At 41.6% G+C, this 15,920-nt stretch overlaps 1 protein-coding gene across 3 annotated transcripts in view; it reads left to right on the top strand.

Moving 5' to 3' along the window:
• Positions 1 to 15,920, top strand: part of SLC25A13 (solute carrier family 25 member 13) — a 110,107-nt gene that overhangs the window by 18,361 nt on the left and 75,826 nt on the right. For all 3 annotated transcript variants that reach the window (XM_077303648.1, XM_077303647.1, XM_077303650.1), the window contains one exon: positions 10,960 to 11,013. In XM_077303648.1, the coding sequence (XP_077159763.1) occupies positions 10,960 to 11,013 (54 nt within the window). The remainder of the gene's footprint in view (positions 1 to 10,959; positions 11,014 to 15,920) is intronic.

Genomic DNA, 15,920 nt, shown 5'->3' with positions numbered 1-15,920 from the left:
AAAGAAATTGGGGCACTGCAGAAACAACTGTCTAAAATATAGTCACAAGAAACCTGCAAATTGAAAAGCGTAGAGCTCTATCAAAAGTTAAGGCAAATTGTAAAAGTGAAGTTAACCTACACTGAAAGTGCAATAAAATTGGTTCCTGACGGATATTCCTGGGAGGACATTCCATAGATGCTGTGACCAAAAAGGTCCCTGGTAGCCACTATCTAGTGGTGGAGGCATTCAGAATTGATTTTGGCTTACGGCCTTAAAACAGAAGCAGTCACCCATGGAAGTAAAGGGTTCTGGGTGTATCCCAGACCATTAAGAATCTTCACCTGACCTATGTTGTTCAATGCAGCCCAGTGACACACCCCATGGCAGGGAAGAGCTTCTGTACTGAGAGCAGCTAGAGGCTTTATCCAATGTGCCTTGTGTATGCCAGTTTATGTTGCTTGGTAAGGAGGCCTACATGAGGTGTACAAGTAGCTCAGAATGTCAATATGAGTTTGAATGCTTTGGAGGCACAGAGAACAAGCAAAAGCAGTGTTGATTGTTATGAGGCGTTCATGGTTCTTTGTATTCTGTTGTATCTTGGGGGCTAAGACTAACTGCAGCTGGCAGCATAGGCACCATTTCTCCTGAAAAACTAGAAAAGACAGATTGAGGGGGCACCAGCATGTAGCGAGGGGGAAGTAGATTCCGACTCTTAATGCTTGACGATGTGCTTCCCAGAGAGAGTAGCAGAGTGGGTGGTGGACTTCACCAAATGTGTTTCATCAGTTCAGCATTTGAAGGTTAAACTTGCATTTTTTTCAGTGTGAGAAATAAGTAAAAAAAAATGATGGATGCCCATGTTATGCTACAGTCATACAGGAAGGTATGTGGGAGGGAGAAGATGTAACTTGAAAAGATTGATGGAATGGAAGGCTTAAAGTTTTGACTAAATGCTGGCAGGCAGGTTACAGTGCTGCTTAATTCAACCTTGTAATATTCTTTCAGGTATAGCAGGAGGTCAGAAAGGAGAAACTTGCTGTGCTGTGAGGTTTGCCCCGAGTGGTGCTGGGCTAGGGGGCAACCAGCTTTTGCTCCTGCCCTTGCTGATGAATGAGATCATAATGATGAAACTTAAAAACTGCCCCCCTTGTTCATGACCACCTGTTACTGGACTATGCTCATACATTGTTGAATATTTTACACCAGTGGTTCTCAACTTGGAGGTCGGGACCCCTTTGGGGATCTAATGACCCTTTCACAGGGGTCACGGCAGGGTGAGCAGCTTGGCTAGGGGTGGGGTGCTGCCACTGTTGCTGCTCCTCCTGGACCGTTTATGCATTGGGAACTTCACTGCTCCACCTCCCATGCAGGAGCACAAACAGGAGGCGGATGAGGTGCACCAGGCCAAATGCTCCCCCATATGGGTGCAGGAAGAGGTGGTGCACCCTGCCATGACTAAAACTCCAGCCTGCAGCACAGCATGAAACCTCCAGTGCATAAACGGTCCTGCAGGTGCCCGTGTTTGGCCGCCAGCCGCTCTAGCAGTGCCTCCAGCGTAGTGTGGAATCCCGCCAGGTACTCCAGGTGGCGGTACAACTTTTTTTGTTTCTGTTTTTTTGTGTAAGCTGAAACTCCAGAAAGAAAAACTGTTCAGTGAATTATTCTGATTTTCTACCCTAACCATGTTGTAACTATGTATTCTTGAGCACATTTGAACATAGCATTAAACTGAGAATATTTAACCTTCAGGTTAGATAATTGCAAATCCCCTATGTTGAAGATTTAGTGCATTTGACTGAAGAACCAAAGACTTGATGTCGGAAAAGTACTACCCACTATCAAGCACCAAGAATAATCCAGTCAGAAATTCTTAGTCTAGTAGTGATACTTCTAAATATTTTGAGAATACACAACCTCTGTGGGCATTCACTCTAGGAGTGAAATCTGGGAGTCTGCCAGACTTCCAGTGGCCTTTGGTACGATACAACCTCTGATTTTTCCATGTGCACCAAAATAAACTAGTAAATGCTCTAAAGTACATAACCACGGAACAAGTGAGCGCATGGAAAAAGCTGAGAAGCTTGTTTCAACTTTTCTCATGGCTATGAAGCTCCTAGTTCAGAGCTTTTCAGACACTGATTTGGATCAGAGAAATGAAACTGCTAGAACAGCTTAAGATGAAGAGTTTGTCATGGAATGTGATTTAGCAGGATATCAATACAGTTATTAAAATGGGCATAATCCTTTGTCCCTGTGATTCCAAGCTCATTGTGTGACTTTGGGCTGGTCAGAGAACTGTGTATGCTATCCTGAGCTTTTTGTGGGAAAGACAAAATAAATATCTACAAGAGATTAAAAAATAAATAAATATGCCATTCATTTCCTTAGAAGTATGAATAGGATTGCCAGTTTATGGATATGATATACCATTGAAGAATTTATTTATGTAATTAAATTAAATATGTAAGAGCCTCTTGTGGCGCAGAGTGGTAAGGCAGCCATCTGAAAGCTTTGCCCATGAGGCTGGGAGTTCAATCCCAGCAGCCGGCTCATGGTTGACTCAGCCTTCCATCCTTCCGAGGTCGGTAAAATGAGTACCCAGCAAGCTGGGGGGTAAACGGTCATGACTGGGGAAGGCACTGGCAAACCACCCCGTATTGAGTCTGCCATGAAAACGCTGGAGGGCGTCACCCCAAGGGTCAGACATGACTCGGTGCTTGCACAGGGGATACCTTTACCTTTACCTTTACCTATGTGTATGCCACCTTTCTGACCATCTATGATGGCTCAAAATGGCTTACAGTACCAAACAGGCAATACACAAACCATTTAGAACATGATAATGACTAAAAATATATGTAGAACAGCAGGCAGAAACTCTCTTAAACAACCACGCTTTGTAGTACTTTAAAAGCCTGCCCAGTGTAGAGATGGAAGGTGTCTTGAAGCTTTGAAATCATGGGGTACTGAATTTTTTGGGGTGGGGTGGGGTGGGTTTTTTCCCAATATATCAATCCTAAATACGATTTGTAACTTAGCTTATAAAACTGCAATGTATAAATGGATTGGAGTCAGGTGTTGGTCTGAGGCAACAGGACAAAGTTAGAGTCCAGTGGTACCATTAAGACTAACAAAGTTGAATTCTGCGTTTAATCTTTCTTGTGCATCTGAAGAATTGTCCATGCACACAAAAACTTATACCCAGAATTAAAACTTTGTCTTAAAAGTACCACTGGACTCAAACATCGTTCTGCCGCTTTGGACCAACACCTGAATCTAATGCATTAGCCTTTTCCCCTGCAAAATTACAAAAATACCTGTATGCAGCAAACTTTATTACATGAAAATATGGCAGGAAAAAAATACTGTGATAACATAGCCATTTACACAAAATTAAAACCCCTTGGGAATTATAATTTTAGAATGCACAGCTCCATGACCTAATTCTGCCTATATTTGTAAGTATTGTTTTATTGAATGCAGATATTTATGTATGGATTTCAGCTCATACTTAAGTATGCAGTTATACATAATTTTACATTCATAAAGTAGTTACGTAAATTTGAATTTGGTTCTTATATGCTGCTTTTCTCTACCCAAAGGAGGATGAGACACCCTGTGAGGTAGGTGAGGCTGAAAGAGCCCTGAGATTACTGCTCAGTCAGAACAGCGCTATCAGGACTGTGGTGAGCCCAAGGTCACCCAGCGGGGAATCAAACCTGGCTCACCAGGTTAGAAGTCCGCGCTCCTAACTACTAAACCAAGCTGGCTCCCAAGTTTCATAAGAGATAAAGTTCTCTGTGTGTGTCCATTTCCTCCCAATCTTTCTCTCCCCTCCTCCAAAGTCCACCATGCCCATACAAAATGTCCAGTTCTCCTCACACCAGCATTTGGAAAATTACCAGAATTCTACATTTAAACCGCCTCCCCCCAGTATATCTAGTTTTTCATTTTGGCATCCTGAATAAACAGAAAAAATTGTTTGCTTGTCTACTGCCTAGTTGCTGTGGGCAGATAGGTAGAGTGGTATTTCTGCTGCTTATGGCTCTCAGCCAGGGGTAGTCAAACTGCGGCGTTCGCTGGCAGGGGCTCATGGGAATTGTAGTCCATGGACATCTGAAGGGCCGCAGTTTGACTACTCCTGCTCTGAGCACTATGCTGAATTCCCCCTCCCCCCTCCCCTTCCAACAGAGTGGAAAACTTAGCCTGAATCTTAATTTACCACATGTAAGTGCCACAGGTAAGCTAGCTATGCTGTGGGAGAGCCATAATTAAGGTCTTCTAAAATCCCCATGGGCTGAAATTTGACTGGGGAAGCAGTGCTGGGATATTCAGTGCTTTCCTGCATGCCAGGTTCCCAAATTAAACCACACCCTCCTCATCAGTGAAGCGGTGGAAACATGCAGCCTTTGTATGGATCCTTTGTATTTTCTCCAGGGTCATACTGGCAATACCAGGAGGCATGGGTGCCCATAATGATTTTAATTGGAGAAAACTGCTGGGGGGAAAGGATTACGCATCCTGTGTCATTTCCTATGCTCAGTTCTGGCACCTCTTTAGATGCTTTAATCTTATCTCTCCCCCCACTCCTGAGATGTTGATTGTGATCTTCTATATCAGGTTTGGCTATGAAAGTATAGCCCATGAACATGTTTTTTGACCAAGAATGGGGCTTAAGGAGAGGCAGGTATTCTGCACCTGGTACTGAAAACACCTGGAATCCCCTTGTATTTTTTAATCCATACTTGTAGCCGTAGAATTCTGTGCTTATAGCAAAACATATTCCAGCAACTTTCTAATTCTCTCAATGCTGAACTACAGCTGGGTATTTCAAACTGGTATGAGGCATTCAGCACCCATCTCTGACTTTTACCTACCCTACCCATTTGCTGCTAGTAGTATAATCCCTTTTGTCTTAAGACCCTGGATGAATTTTTTGTTTCTGTTCGGCTGACCCTTTTTCTTCCCTTGCAGCAGTAGCTTTTTAGTTTGAATTCGAAAAGTCTCCCCACCCCAACCCAAGGTTAAGAAATCTCTGTGAATATTCCAGGACATCACAGCAGTATAACCTATTGGGCATCTTTCTGGTTCTTTTCTTGGGCAAAATTATATCTTAAGACTTGGCAGCTGCATTAGCTCTGGAACCTTACAATTAATAACTAGAGTAATGTATAATTACATTACGCTGCACTTCACTAAGCTGCCCTTGATGGCTGTCAGGAAGATTTAGCAGGTGCAGAATGTACTGGGCAGCATCCTGAAGCGAATGGGATGCTGGAGGCATTTTATTGTGGTATTTCTGCGTCTCCACAAGTTTCCTGCTCATCGTCCAGGAGTGTTTCAAAGTAGAAATGTTCAGTTTACATGGAAAGGTCTATACCTTTGTGACCCATTAAAAAGCACAGCAGTGCCATTCTAAGAAGAGTTAAACCAATGAAGGGTATAACTCTGTTTAGGATCATGGTTCCAGTCTTCTTATGCTACTGACTGTCCTGAATGATCCCAGTTGTTTGTTACTTTACCTGACATGAAAGCCCAACCTGGATAGCTCAGGCAAGCCCGACTCTGTCAGACCATGGAAGCTAAGTGGATCAGCCCTGGATAGCATTTGGAAGGGCAATCACCAAGGAATACCAGGGCCATAATGCAGGGGCAGGCAATGGCAAACCACCTACAAATGACTTTTGCCTGGCTGCCAGGATCTCCTGGCTACATAGCACACAAGATATACGATAAACAACAAACGCCTTGTTAGGGTTGGCTTTGTGTCGCCACATCGCTATTCACTGCCAGCTGGTGCCTCTTGTTTCCTTGAATTCCAATCATTTCAGTAGTGCTTATCGTTTATCATCTTAGGCTCTGAGCACTTCACTGAATTTGAGGGACTGGATTTGATTATAGTAGTAGACTAAGGAAGGTGCCTAGTTAGCCATTAAGAAGAGCAGGTGATCCTTTTTACAGGATGGATGCTGCTATTCTGGACTTCAAATCCTCAGTTGCTTTATCTTTTCTCTGCCTTATTTGTCTGATCAGACAATTCGGAATATAGTACACTTGTCTGCGTTCTGCTTGTAAACCTGCTGATTGCATTTTTGTGACACAGTTATGGCTGCATCTGTTCTTCACTCTATGCCACAATCAAGGCTTTCAAATTGGACTCTGGCAGTGCTGGGGGGGGGAGAACACTAGTGCTATACATTCAGAAGAAGATCCTGGCAGTGGGGGCTAAACAGAAGATGGGGAGTGCTGAATTTTGTGCACCTGAGTTTTGTATACAGTGCTGAGTTTTGTGCACCTATTTAAAAAGCCCTGGAGCAGGATAAGAGCATCTATGCCACCCCAGTCTACATGGCGGAAAGGATCAATGAAAACGTAGGTAGGTTAAGAAAAGCACCAAACCACCCTTGGATATTTCTGCACGATAGGTTTTCTCCTCCAAGGAGTATGAACTAGAAGCTAGGCTAGTGCAACCAAGCTTGTATTGCGATTGCAATACAGAGTCACAAAAGTTCAGTATAATATAAATTTAATCTAATTAATATAGAAGATAGTGGCTTTCTATATCCTGAACTGCTGTGTAAAAAGAACCCATCTAGAAGTACTGTTTCTAGTACACAATGCTTGTGTTGTGGATACTGAAATGGGTTCTGTTTGTTGAAGTGGCTTTCTGTGTTCCATGGAATCTTGGAGCTGTCCCTGGTCCTGATGTGCCTCTCCCACATCAAGTGTGTGGAAACTGCTACCTTTGTGTTGCACAACTGTGTCTTCTAGGAATTGCTGTGCGTCATGCAGTCTCACTGCCTTGCTGCATCAAGCTACCTTGTTGTGGCTTGTAATTTTGAGTGAATGCTACAGTCTGGGTGTGCATTGAGTTGGTAATGATAGGATTAAACCGTGAAGCAAATAAACATTGAGTCCAACTTTGCATAGTTATGCCCTCTTGATTTCCATCTAAAATAATTCTTCTCTGAAATTGAAATTGGTATAACTTAATCATGCCTTGCAGTTGACTGCTGCTGCTTATAGTTAGGGGACTTCGATCCACTCTTCCATTCTGATTGTTTCCACAGCTTTGGGAATTTGGTATTAAAGGAAAAATACTAAATTAAATGTCTGATGTAGGACTGGACTTCAGGGCTGGTTGGGTTCTTTTTTAAGAAGATGAGTGGGTGTTGGTAGAGAAGCAAGCTCTTTTGTGTGTTTGTGTGTGTGTGTGTCATTTCTTTAGTTGTTACAGATTTTATTGAATTTAAGTCCGGTATGTGATAGAGAGCACAGAGCCTTGTGAATGGACTCTTGAGCAAATAACTGTTTTAGTGCAAGATTATGACACTTAGGACAGCATGTACACTCGGATAACACACATTTTCAAGCTAGCTACCCCACAATTGTTCATGCCATTTTAGTGAGTTTTAGAACGGGAAAACTACCAAACATCATTAACCCCTGGACAACTAGCATCCAGTAAACAGACTGGAAGAATGTACTTGACAGTGTGCTGGTGCCTCTTGCTGTGCAATATGTGGTCCTAATGAGGAGCATGTGGCTAAAGTGACAGAATGCTTATTGAATGCTTTTCTATAAGAGATATTTTGGTTTTTAAAATTTCTTACAAGATACAGTTATGCATCCTCCGACATTCATATGTCTTGACTCTTGGAAGTATGCCTTTTCAATATTGGGGCAGAAGATAACATGTTCTTGGAAGGCCAGCTTGAATGCTTCTTTGTTCTAAAAACCATGATGAACAATGGGATGTGAACCTGTGATTCTGTAGGCTGATAAGATGATATTCTTGCACAGGGCCACATCATTCAAAGAAAGCCGGCATGTTCAAGGACTGCTTTTCTTCATTGTAAGTTGTCTTGAGCAAGTCTCTGAAAAGGCGACAAGCAAGTTTTCTAAATAATAAATAAACATAAAATATCTACTTCTACGGTACATGCTATATACATGCATTTTTTTAAAAGTCCACACTGGCTACAACAAACTATATTACTTCAAATTGGACTCTTAGGCCTCTGAAGCTATACTAGCATGCAAATATGTTAGTTGTAGATGTCCAGAGTGTAAGGTCCAAGCAATTTTATGGTGAAACAGTTGTAAATGTCTTAATTATTAAACTACTAAAAGCTAAACTATAGTATTTTCCTGATTTCATACTGCAGAAGTCAAGGGACTACTGATTTTTTATTTGGGGCGGGGTCCTTGATGATTGTAGGCATATTACTGTTTGCCTTTGTAAGAGAGAAGCAGGATTATTGGGAAAATCTGTGGGTGTCAGATTTTTAAAAGCTTTTTCTGACACACATGGAAATGCAGTCTTGATTTAGTTAGGCAAAAGCTGAGAGTGGTGGCCTCAGATAATACATATTTTAGAAGGTGGGCTCCAAACCAGATACTTTAGAAACACTAGTTGGAGCTACACCAAACAGATTTTTCTTTGCCACCCAGCAAGCCTTTAGATTTTGATCTTGTACAAAAGAGCATTTCATGCATACCCCTGTGGGTCGAAGAAGACCCCTGTGGGTCGAAATGCGTTTGGTCTATTCCGTCACATGCAGTTAGATGCATGTTTTTAATACATTATTGGTGCACTTTGTTTAGTAAATATTTGTAGTGATTTTTTAATATTATTTTGCAGCTCAACTTTTGGGTTCCAGATTTTTAAAAGGAACATTGGGTGAATTTGAAACATTTTAGAAAGAAAGAATGAGTTTGATGTAAATGATGCCTTAGTTTAATACACAAGGTTTGCAATTCAAAAGTCCATTTTATAGTAAAAACACAACTCAGCATGAAGACCTTGTATATCTGCTCTTCAGGACTGCATATGCATTATGGTAGTTTACAAGCAATTTATCCTAGCACTGTTTATATGTGTTTGGAAGAATGTTTGCATACGACTTGGGTATGTATAGACTCTGCAAATGCAATCACAAATTGTTGCCATTTCATGATTCTGCCATTGAAGTGCAACATATTAATAGCCATTATGTACATGCATAAGGCTCTTCCAGCTGTTATGCATAGAGCAGGAGAGGGACCAGCAAATGCAGTTCTGGTCTTCTTCTGTGTGCATAGGCCCCAGTGTGTATTCGGTCCCCAAAACAACGGTGTCATAGGTGGATTTTTTTGGAAGCCGCTTTTGACTTATTCATTTTAGAAAAGTGACATTTGAATATTGGGGGGAAGGACAGAGAAAATTTCTGTACCATCTCTCCAGACACTGGCATTAGATGTTTCATAAACAATAAAATTATAAAATCCATAGCACCAAGAGTTGGGATTGGGAAGAGGATAGTAATGGAATGCTGGAAATCTGTTGAAGAGGCACCCCTTCATGTATCCCAGTCTGTTTCCAGTCCCCAACAATATCGTGACTGCTGCAGTTGGAACGGGTTGAAATATCTGGAAACTTTTAGCACATGAAGGTCTGTCCCAGTTTTACATGACCACATGAAAATGCCTTATACTGAGTCAACCCATTGGTCTGTCAAGGTCAGTATCGACTCCTTGGACTGGTATTAATAACCTCCCAAATGGAGGTTATTAATATTACCAAGTACCTGATCTTTTTAAATGGAGATGCTAGGGATTGAACCTTCTGCTTCTGAGCTACTAGAGGTGTGCAAAAAACAAAACACACATGGTAGTTTTTGGGTTCCAGCATATTGAACTCCCAAAATACTGGTATTTCCTGATATTCCCATATTGGTATACTCAGCAATGTTTTTTTTTCCAGTTCCATTATAGCCTATGGGTACTGGTATAGTCAATGGTCCTCATAGACTATAATGGTGAATTGATCCAGAAGTATATGGGGCTCATGGGGGAGCTGTTTTTTGAGGTAGGGGCATCAAACTTGCAGCCTAGTTGCTGGTGCCTCCCCCCCCCCCATACTTTGAAAAAAGATTGGACCAGGGACTCCAAATCTATAGGGCCCAAAGAAGGGTACCCCTGTCCTCCATTGTTTTCAGTGGAGGAAAAAAAGAACTTTAAATTTTAAAGGCCTTTAAAATTTAAATGCCTTTTGCGAGCCATGAATTAACTCTGGGTGCATTTAAAGGGCTTACAGTTTCTTTGCCTTCTCCAAGCTGAGAGTTAACTCTGAAGGCATTTAAAGTGACTGAGAGCTCTTTAAATGCACATCTTTAAATGCGCTTCAACAATATCTAACCAGCAGTCCAAAAAAATCCCAAATAGTTTTGGGATTTTTTTAGTTTGGCCATTTCCCGTAGCAAAAAAAAAAAATTAAAAAACAATCCAGCTGAATTAATGCCTAATTAGATATACTAATCAGGAATTTTAGGGATTTTTGGGGGGCTAGGATTAGCCGAATGCACATCCATATAAGCCATAGACGCTTCTCCGCTTCATTCTTTAATGCCTTGAGTAACATGTGTTGGGGAAGAATCTTTCTTTGAGTCTGATCCTGAAAAGCTGCGGCATGTCAGAGTGTACTATATTAAAGGCAGCTTCATGTGTTTACCCTATGTTTTCCCTTCAGTGAAGGAAAGGAAACTTCCTTCCACAGACATGTTACCCTGCAGCATAACCCTCAAATGTGACTATTAAATGAACTGACACATGATGACGGACACATTCTGGTGTGAGCTGATCTCTTGTACGTTGAGGATGGGAAGAGTCACATGTCACCCAGTCGTATGCTTTTATTTTGCTCAGAAATGTGAGTTATTGAAATGGAAATGAAGTACCCCAGTTATCCACTGTCATGATGACAAAACCTTCCACTTATTTAAAGTAGTTCAGTAGCAATGCCAGCAAAAACATCAAATAATTGAACATAAATGTTAAGTATTTGTTTATTTCCCACACCAACTGCTATCTGGTTCATCTGAGGTGAACACTTAAAAAATTCCTCACTCGTTCTTTTGTTTGAATTATTCTTTCAAATGACATTTTGACATCTTTTGTATAGACGATGCATATTAATATAATTGTATTTACTTGTAGGTGGCTCTAACCAAGAGAGCTGATCCAGCTGAATTGAAAACAATATTTTTGAAGGTATGTTACAAGTAAATATTTTATCCTTTTTAAAGCTTGATTTTTTCATATCTTTAGCTCTTACTGCATTATTCATCTCTTGATAGTCTTCTAACCATTAATCATTCACTGTATTATTACCATGTTAGATTTAAATACCACTATCAAAAATTGAACAATGCACTCCAAGAAGTCAAATACATTCTTGAGTGATTATTGTATAGACTCAGGGAAATATAACTATCTTGAAATTAAAATGTATCTCCCCCCCCATAGAATGGAAATTTAAACATTTCTTACACGGAAATGGGGAAAATATTCCCTTAAAACATGTTGGTATAAGAACTAAGTTCTATAACCATTCTAATTACCTGTTTCTTGGATTATCTGATTCATGGATGAAGGTAACACAGATATATGTGTTACCCGCCACGAGCCGCAAGGGAGTGGCGGGCTATAAATATAAATATAATTCATGGAGGCAGTGATGGGCTTAGCAATGGTGTGAGCACTGCCTCGGCAAATACTGTCATGGAGGTGGTTCAGATGTAACTCTAGCCAAATGCTAACAATTGTTCAGCAATCAGAAGTAGGTTTTGGAATTGCACTGCACATTCCCCCTCACAGATATTGTGCTAGGGTACTTGCTGTGTCCTTTTTCCATACTTTAGTGCTCCTTTTTATTTTCGCTAGCCATGATTCAGAACACTTCTAAACTGGAAGCTTGTTAGATTGGTTTCTACATTGGAATTTAATACTTGTCTTATCCATGGCTAGTGCGACCAAATCAAGGAATCAGTGAGGTTTTGAGAACAAGTTGGTATAAGGAAGTAGCATCCCACTAGTCCATTTTTAGTCTCTAAAGCTGTAAGTGAGAAGCTTGGTGTTTTCACTGGTCTCTGGAAGTGACACATTTTTGACCATTGCTTTTGAGTAAGCCGTTTTTGTCTAGTGCTTTTGTTCCTAGTAATATTATCTTGCTAGAAGTGTTGGTAAAGCAGGTTTATGAAGATGAATTCCATCTTAGGTTTATGTTACTACTGTTTCATCTTTTGGAATGACGTGAAAAAGCAGATGCAACAACAACAACAACAACGAAAACTGTGGAGTATAAGAATTTACTGATTTGGGTTGAAGAGTCTCAGAAGTTGGTATTTTGCTTTTACACATTAATCATTTGGGAGGCGGTCACATGATTTCTTCAGAATTCTATCTATGCCTGTGCTCAGACTTCACTACAAGCTCCAATTGAACTCCGATTAAGTTTCTTATCGTGCAGCAAAACAGTTTGTTGCTGTCCTTGCGCTTGCTCCTCAGTCGTCCCCCTGTCCTTTGTGTGCAGAGAACTTCTCAGCTTTGTTTTAAGATACTGTTCATTGTAGTATCAGAATACAGGTGGATTGGTGCTTGTGTACTGGGAATTAAAGCAAGCTTATGCGGTCCTTGGTGTATTGGAGCTTGCTGAAGCCAGACAGTTGCCTAAGCACATTTGATAGGATTTGGGCCTCTCAGAATGCCCTGCTCACATGCAATGAAGCAGCATCTCCAAGAGCTAGATGAAGAGAGAAATTGTCAGTAGGCAATAAGAGACCAAAATTAGAGCCCATTGCAGTTTCAGTAAGAGGTCATCTGTTGATCTCTGGGCATTCACATAACTAATGTCTAGGAAGTAACAGGTATGCAGCTCACCCCAAATCTGTTTACTCCACATTTTGTGCTAATTTATGACCTTCACCTATCTTAATGTACTGTCATCTCTGAAGCTAAATAGATTATGGTGTTTTCTTCCATTTGACTGGGAAATTTCCAGGGAAATTCTGGCTGCTCAGAGCAGCTGGGAAGAAGGGTAAGATAAATGTGTAAATCTGGCACATATTTCTGAACAAAGTTGACAAAAATCTATTCATTTTTGAAAATGTTTACAAGCATTTGCAGAAGAAACATACTGTGTAACAAAAACCTAAAACAGGAATACTTATTTTATTTCTAGAACATCCTCTCACCAAGTTCACTTGGGACAGTTGTAAAAGACATTAGGCTGAAATAGGCAAGGAAATTTCTAGGGGGAAATAGGAAATACAAATTATGATGCAACAAATGTAGCATATTATCCCATCATTTCCCATTTAATTTAAACACGTTGCAATCAATGTGAAATCCTTTGGTTATGTATTATTTGCTCTAAAGATACTTTACCCAATACTTTACAAATACAATACTGAATTTTTTTTTTATAGAGACTTAAATGGGTTTCAACTAGTTAATGCTTGAGTATTTAAAATATATGATTATCCAGTGTGAATTTTGAAGGAACTTACCAAAAAGCTATTAGGCATTATTGTGTAATATAAAATTCTCTGTGGGTATAATTACCAAAGTGGGGAAAAATACATGACTGCATAGAACCACCTTTTTGAAAGTCTTTATTCCCAAACTAATAGAATGCATGTTTTTTCCCCCCTTTTGTCATGATAATTTCCCTGAGTAACTCTACTTCTTGTAACTCTCCTACCATAACCTAAGAGATTAGACTTCAGTCAAAATGAGCAAGCTGACATTTTCAAGGTCATTTTCTATATGTAGTGTGGGGGGTACGTGATTAGATTTCAAATACACAAGAATAAATCACAGTGGGTAGAAACAGGGGGACACTGAAACCTTGGGCTGCTTTCTGTTATTGAGTGTCTTAGCAGGGGGCTATCCTGGAAAAAAAAATGAAACAGAGAAGTGTTGAATAGCTGACTTATTTGATTTGTTTCTCAGTAACCGTTGTGTTAAAAAGTTTTCCAGCCTAAGAGAAAGATTCTCTCTCAAAAATGATTACATTGAAATTGATTGGTCGGTTTGGCTGCAAAAGTGTGAGGCTAGACACTCTGCTCGGCGTACAATGTACTAATCAGGCCCGTCATGACACTCCTGCTGCTGCTTATAATGTGCTCTTTGCAACATTGATTTTAATGTCATATTTGTGGTTTGTTTGTTTTTTTAATTTCTCTGGACTTTGCTGTCATGGGTTTGTTCATTCTTGGAAGGCTATTGGGCACGATTAAGAATAATAGAATAAAATGTTAAGTGTCCTTTTAAAATAGCAGCATCAAATTGCAAGCAAGTGATAATTAAGATTCTAAACAATATAAATATGATATTACTAAAGATTCAGGGCAAGGTTCTTTTCTTTAGTGAAGCATTTGCCTGGAAGATATTGCTTTTCCTGTATATATAAATCAATATATAAATCAATAGACAATTGGGGAACGATCCCATGTGCCCGCTAATTCTCAAAGAGGAAGCAATCCATAGAAGCTCTCCACGGATACATATTTATTTAAAATATATATATTTATATTGCACCATTCCACAATGCCCAAGGCAGCTTACGAAATATAAACACATAGTTAAAAATGTAGCTGAAACACATACATGTTAAAACTGCATCGAGTTTATCAAATTAAAACTGTAACTCCCGTGACTGATATCACCACTGGCTGCCAATTAGATATGTTCTTATGTTTGCTAAAGGTGCATTGGAAGTAATTCTGCTGTGGGAGCTTTCTTTACCATATTTAAGGCTCTTTGTCATGTTCTGCTGTAACTTTATTGAATAAACTAGAAATTAAGCCTATTTTATTTCTGAATAAAATGGGCGCTAGGAGCCTGTCTTCTCTTGGCGGCGGGAGCAGCCTCACGGTGGTGAGGCTCTTCCTGGGGCTGAGAGAAGTCAGAGAGAACAGTCTTCTGACAGGAGGCTGGCTGCGGGCCCCTCCCCCCGCCCCCCCTCCCGAAAGGCCAGAACGGCCTCCTCCCGGGGCGACAGGAGGCCGGCTGCTGAGCCCCCCCCTCCCGAAAGGCCAAAACGGCCTCGTCTCGCCACGGGGCGACAGGAGGCCGGCTGCCGAGCCCCCCCCCCCTCCCGAAAGGCTAAAACGGCCTCGTCTCGCCCTGGGGCGACAGGAGGCCGGCTGCCGAGCCCCCCCCCTCCCGAAAGGCTAAAACGGCCTCGTCTCGCCCCGGGGCGACAGGAGGCCGGCTGCCGAGCCCTCCCCCTCCCGAAAGCCGGCTGCGGTGGGTGGGCAAGGCCTCGCCGGCCCCGGGCGCTACTTCGCGGTTCGCACTTACCTGAGGTGCGTGCTGCCAGTGGGTTGTGTGAGGAGTCCGGGGCGGGCCAAGTGGCCAATAGGGAGGCATGCTATGCGCCTCCCAATTGGCCACTTGGCCCCTGAGTGGCAGTCGGAGAGCCGCTTTGCGGCTCCTGATCGGCCCTCTCCGAGTTCTTATCCCAGACGGGTCCCGCCCTAACTCCTCCCACAGAGCCCTTACTCTTTTATTTATTCCGCGGCGCACCACGCTGCGGGGCGGGGTTTAAGATACTGATGGCAGACTTCACTCTGTAATAGATTTTGCCCCATCATGCAGAGCATGAGCAGACCATAACTTATTTGTTCATCTTCTGTCTTCTGTGCAGTCCCACATTAAGACTGTGCTTGCATAGGTCAGCCACCGGAGGCTGTCTTACAGCTACTCTAGTATCTCTTTATCACTCCAGGGGGGAGCACCTCCTCTGCAAAGCTCATTGGAGACTATTTCCCGTCTAACGGTCACGTACTCCACAGGAAGGAGCTCCCTCCTTTCTCGCAGTCCTTTCTTTGCTGCCATGTTGTGAGAACATCTTTTCTTCAGCTCTGAATATTGTGAATTTTTCTCAAAGTTTCTTTGCTCCTGGATCTTCTCCCTTCTTTCAGAAAGAAGGCTTTACTCTAGAAATGTATCCAGTGTTGTACAAAGATGACTTGCTCAGATGAATATCTGCTCTGCCTTTTCTGCTTGGGTAAGGCCCATAAAACAACCACATGCAAAATCTGCATTCAATTGACTCCAAAAGCCCACACAACAGCGTGGGAGAAAGCATTATCTTGCTCTAATAGCCTGGT

Source organism: Paroedura picta, chromosome 11 (genome assembly GCF_049243985.1).
Source record: "Paroedura picta isolate Pp20150507F chromosome 11, Ppicta_v3.0, whole genome shotgun sequence".
Taxonomy (NCBI): domain Eukaryota; kingdom Metazoa; phylum Chordata; class Lepidosauria; order Squamata; family Gekkonidae; genus Paroedura; species Paroedura picta.
Note: the sequence above shows the minus strand (reverse complement) of the source record. Positions and strands in the feature narration are given on the sequence as shown.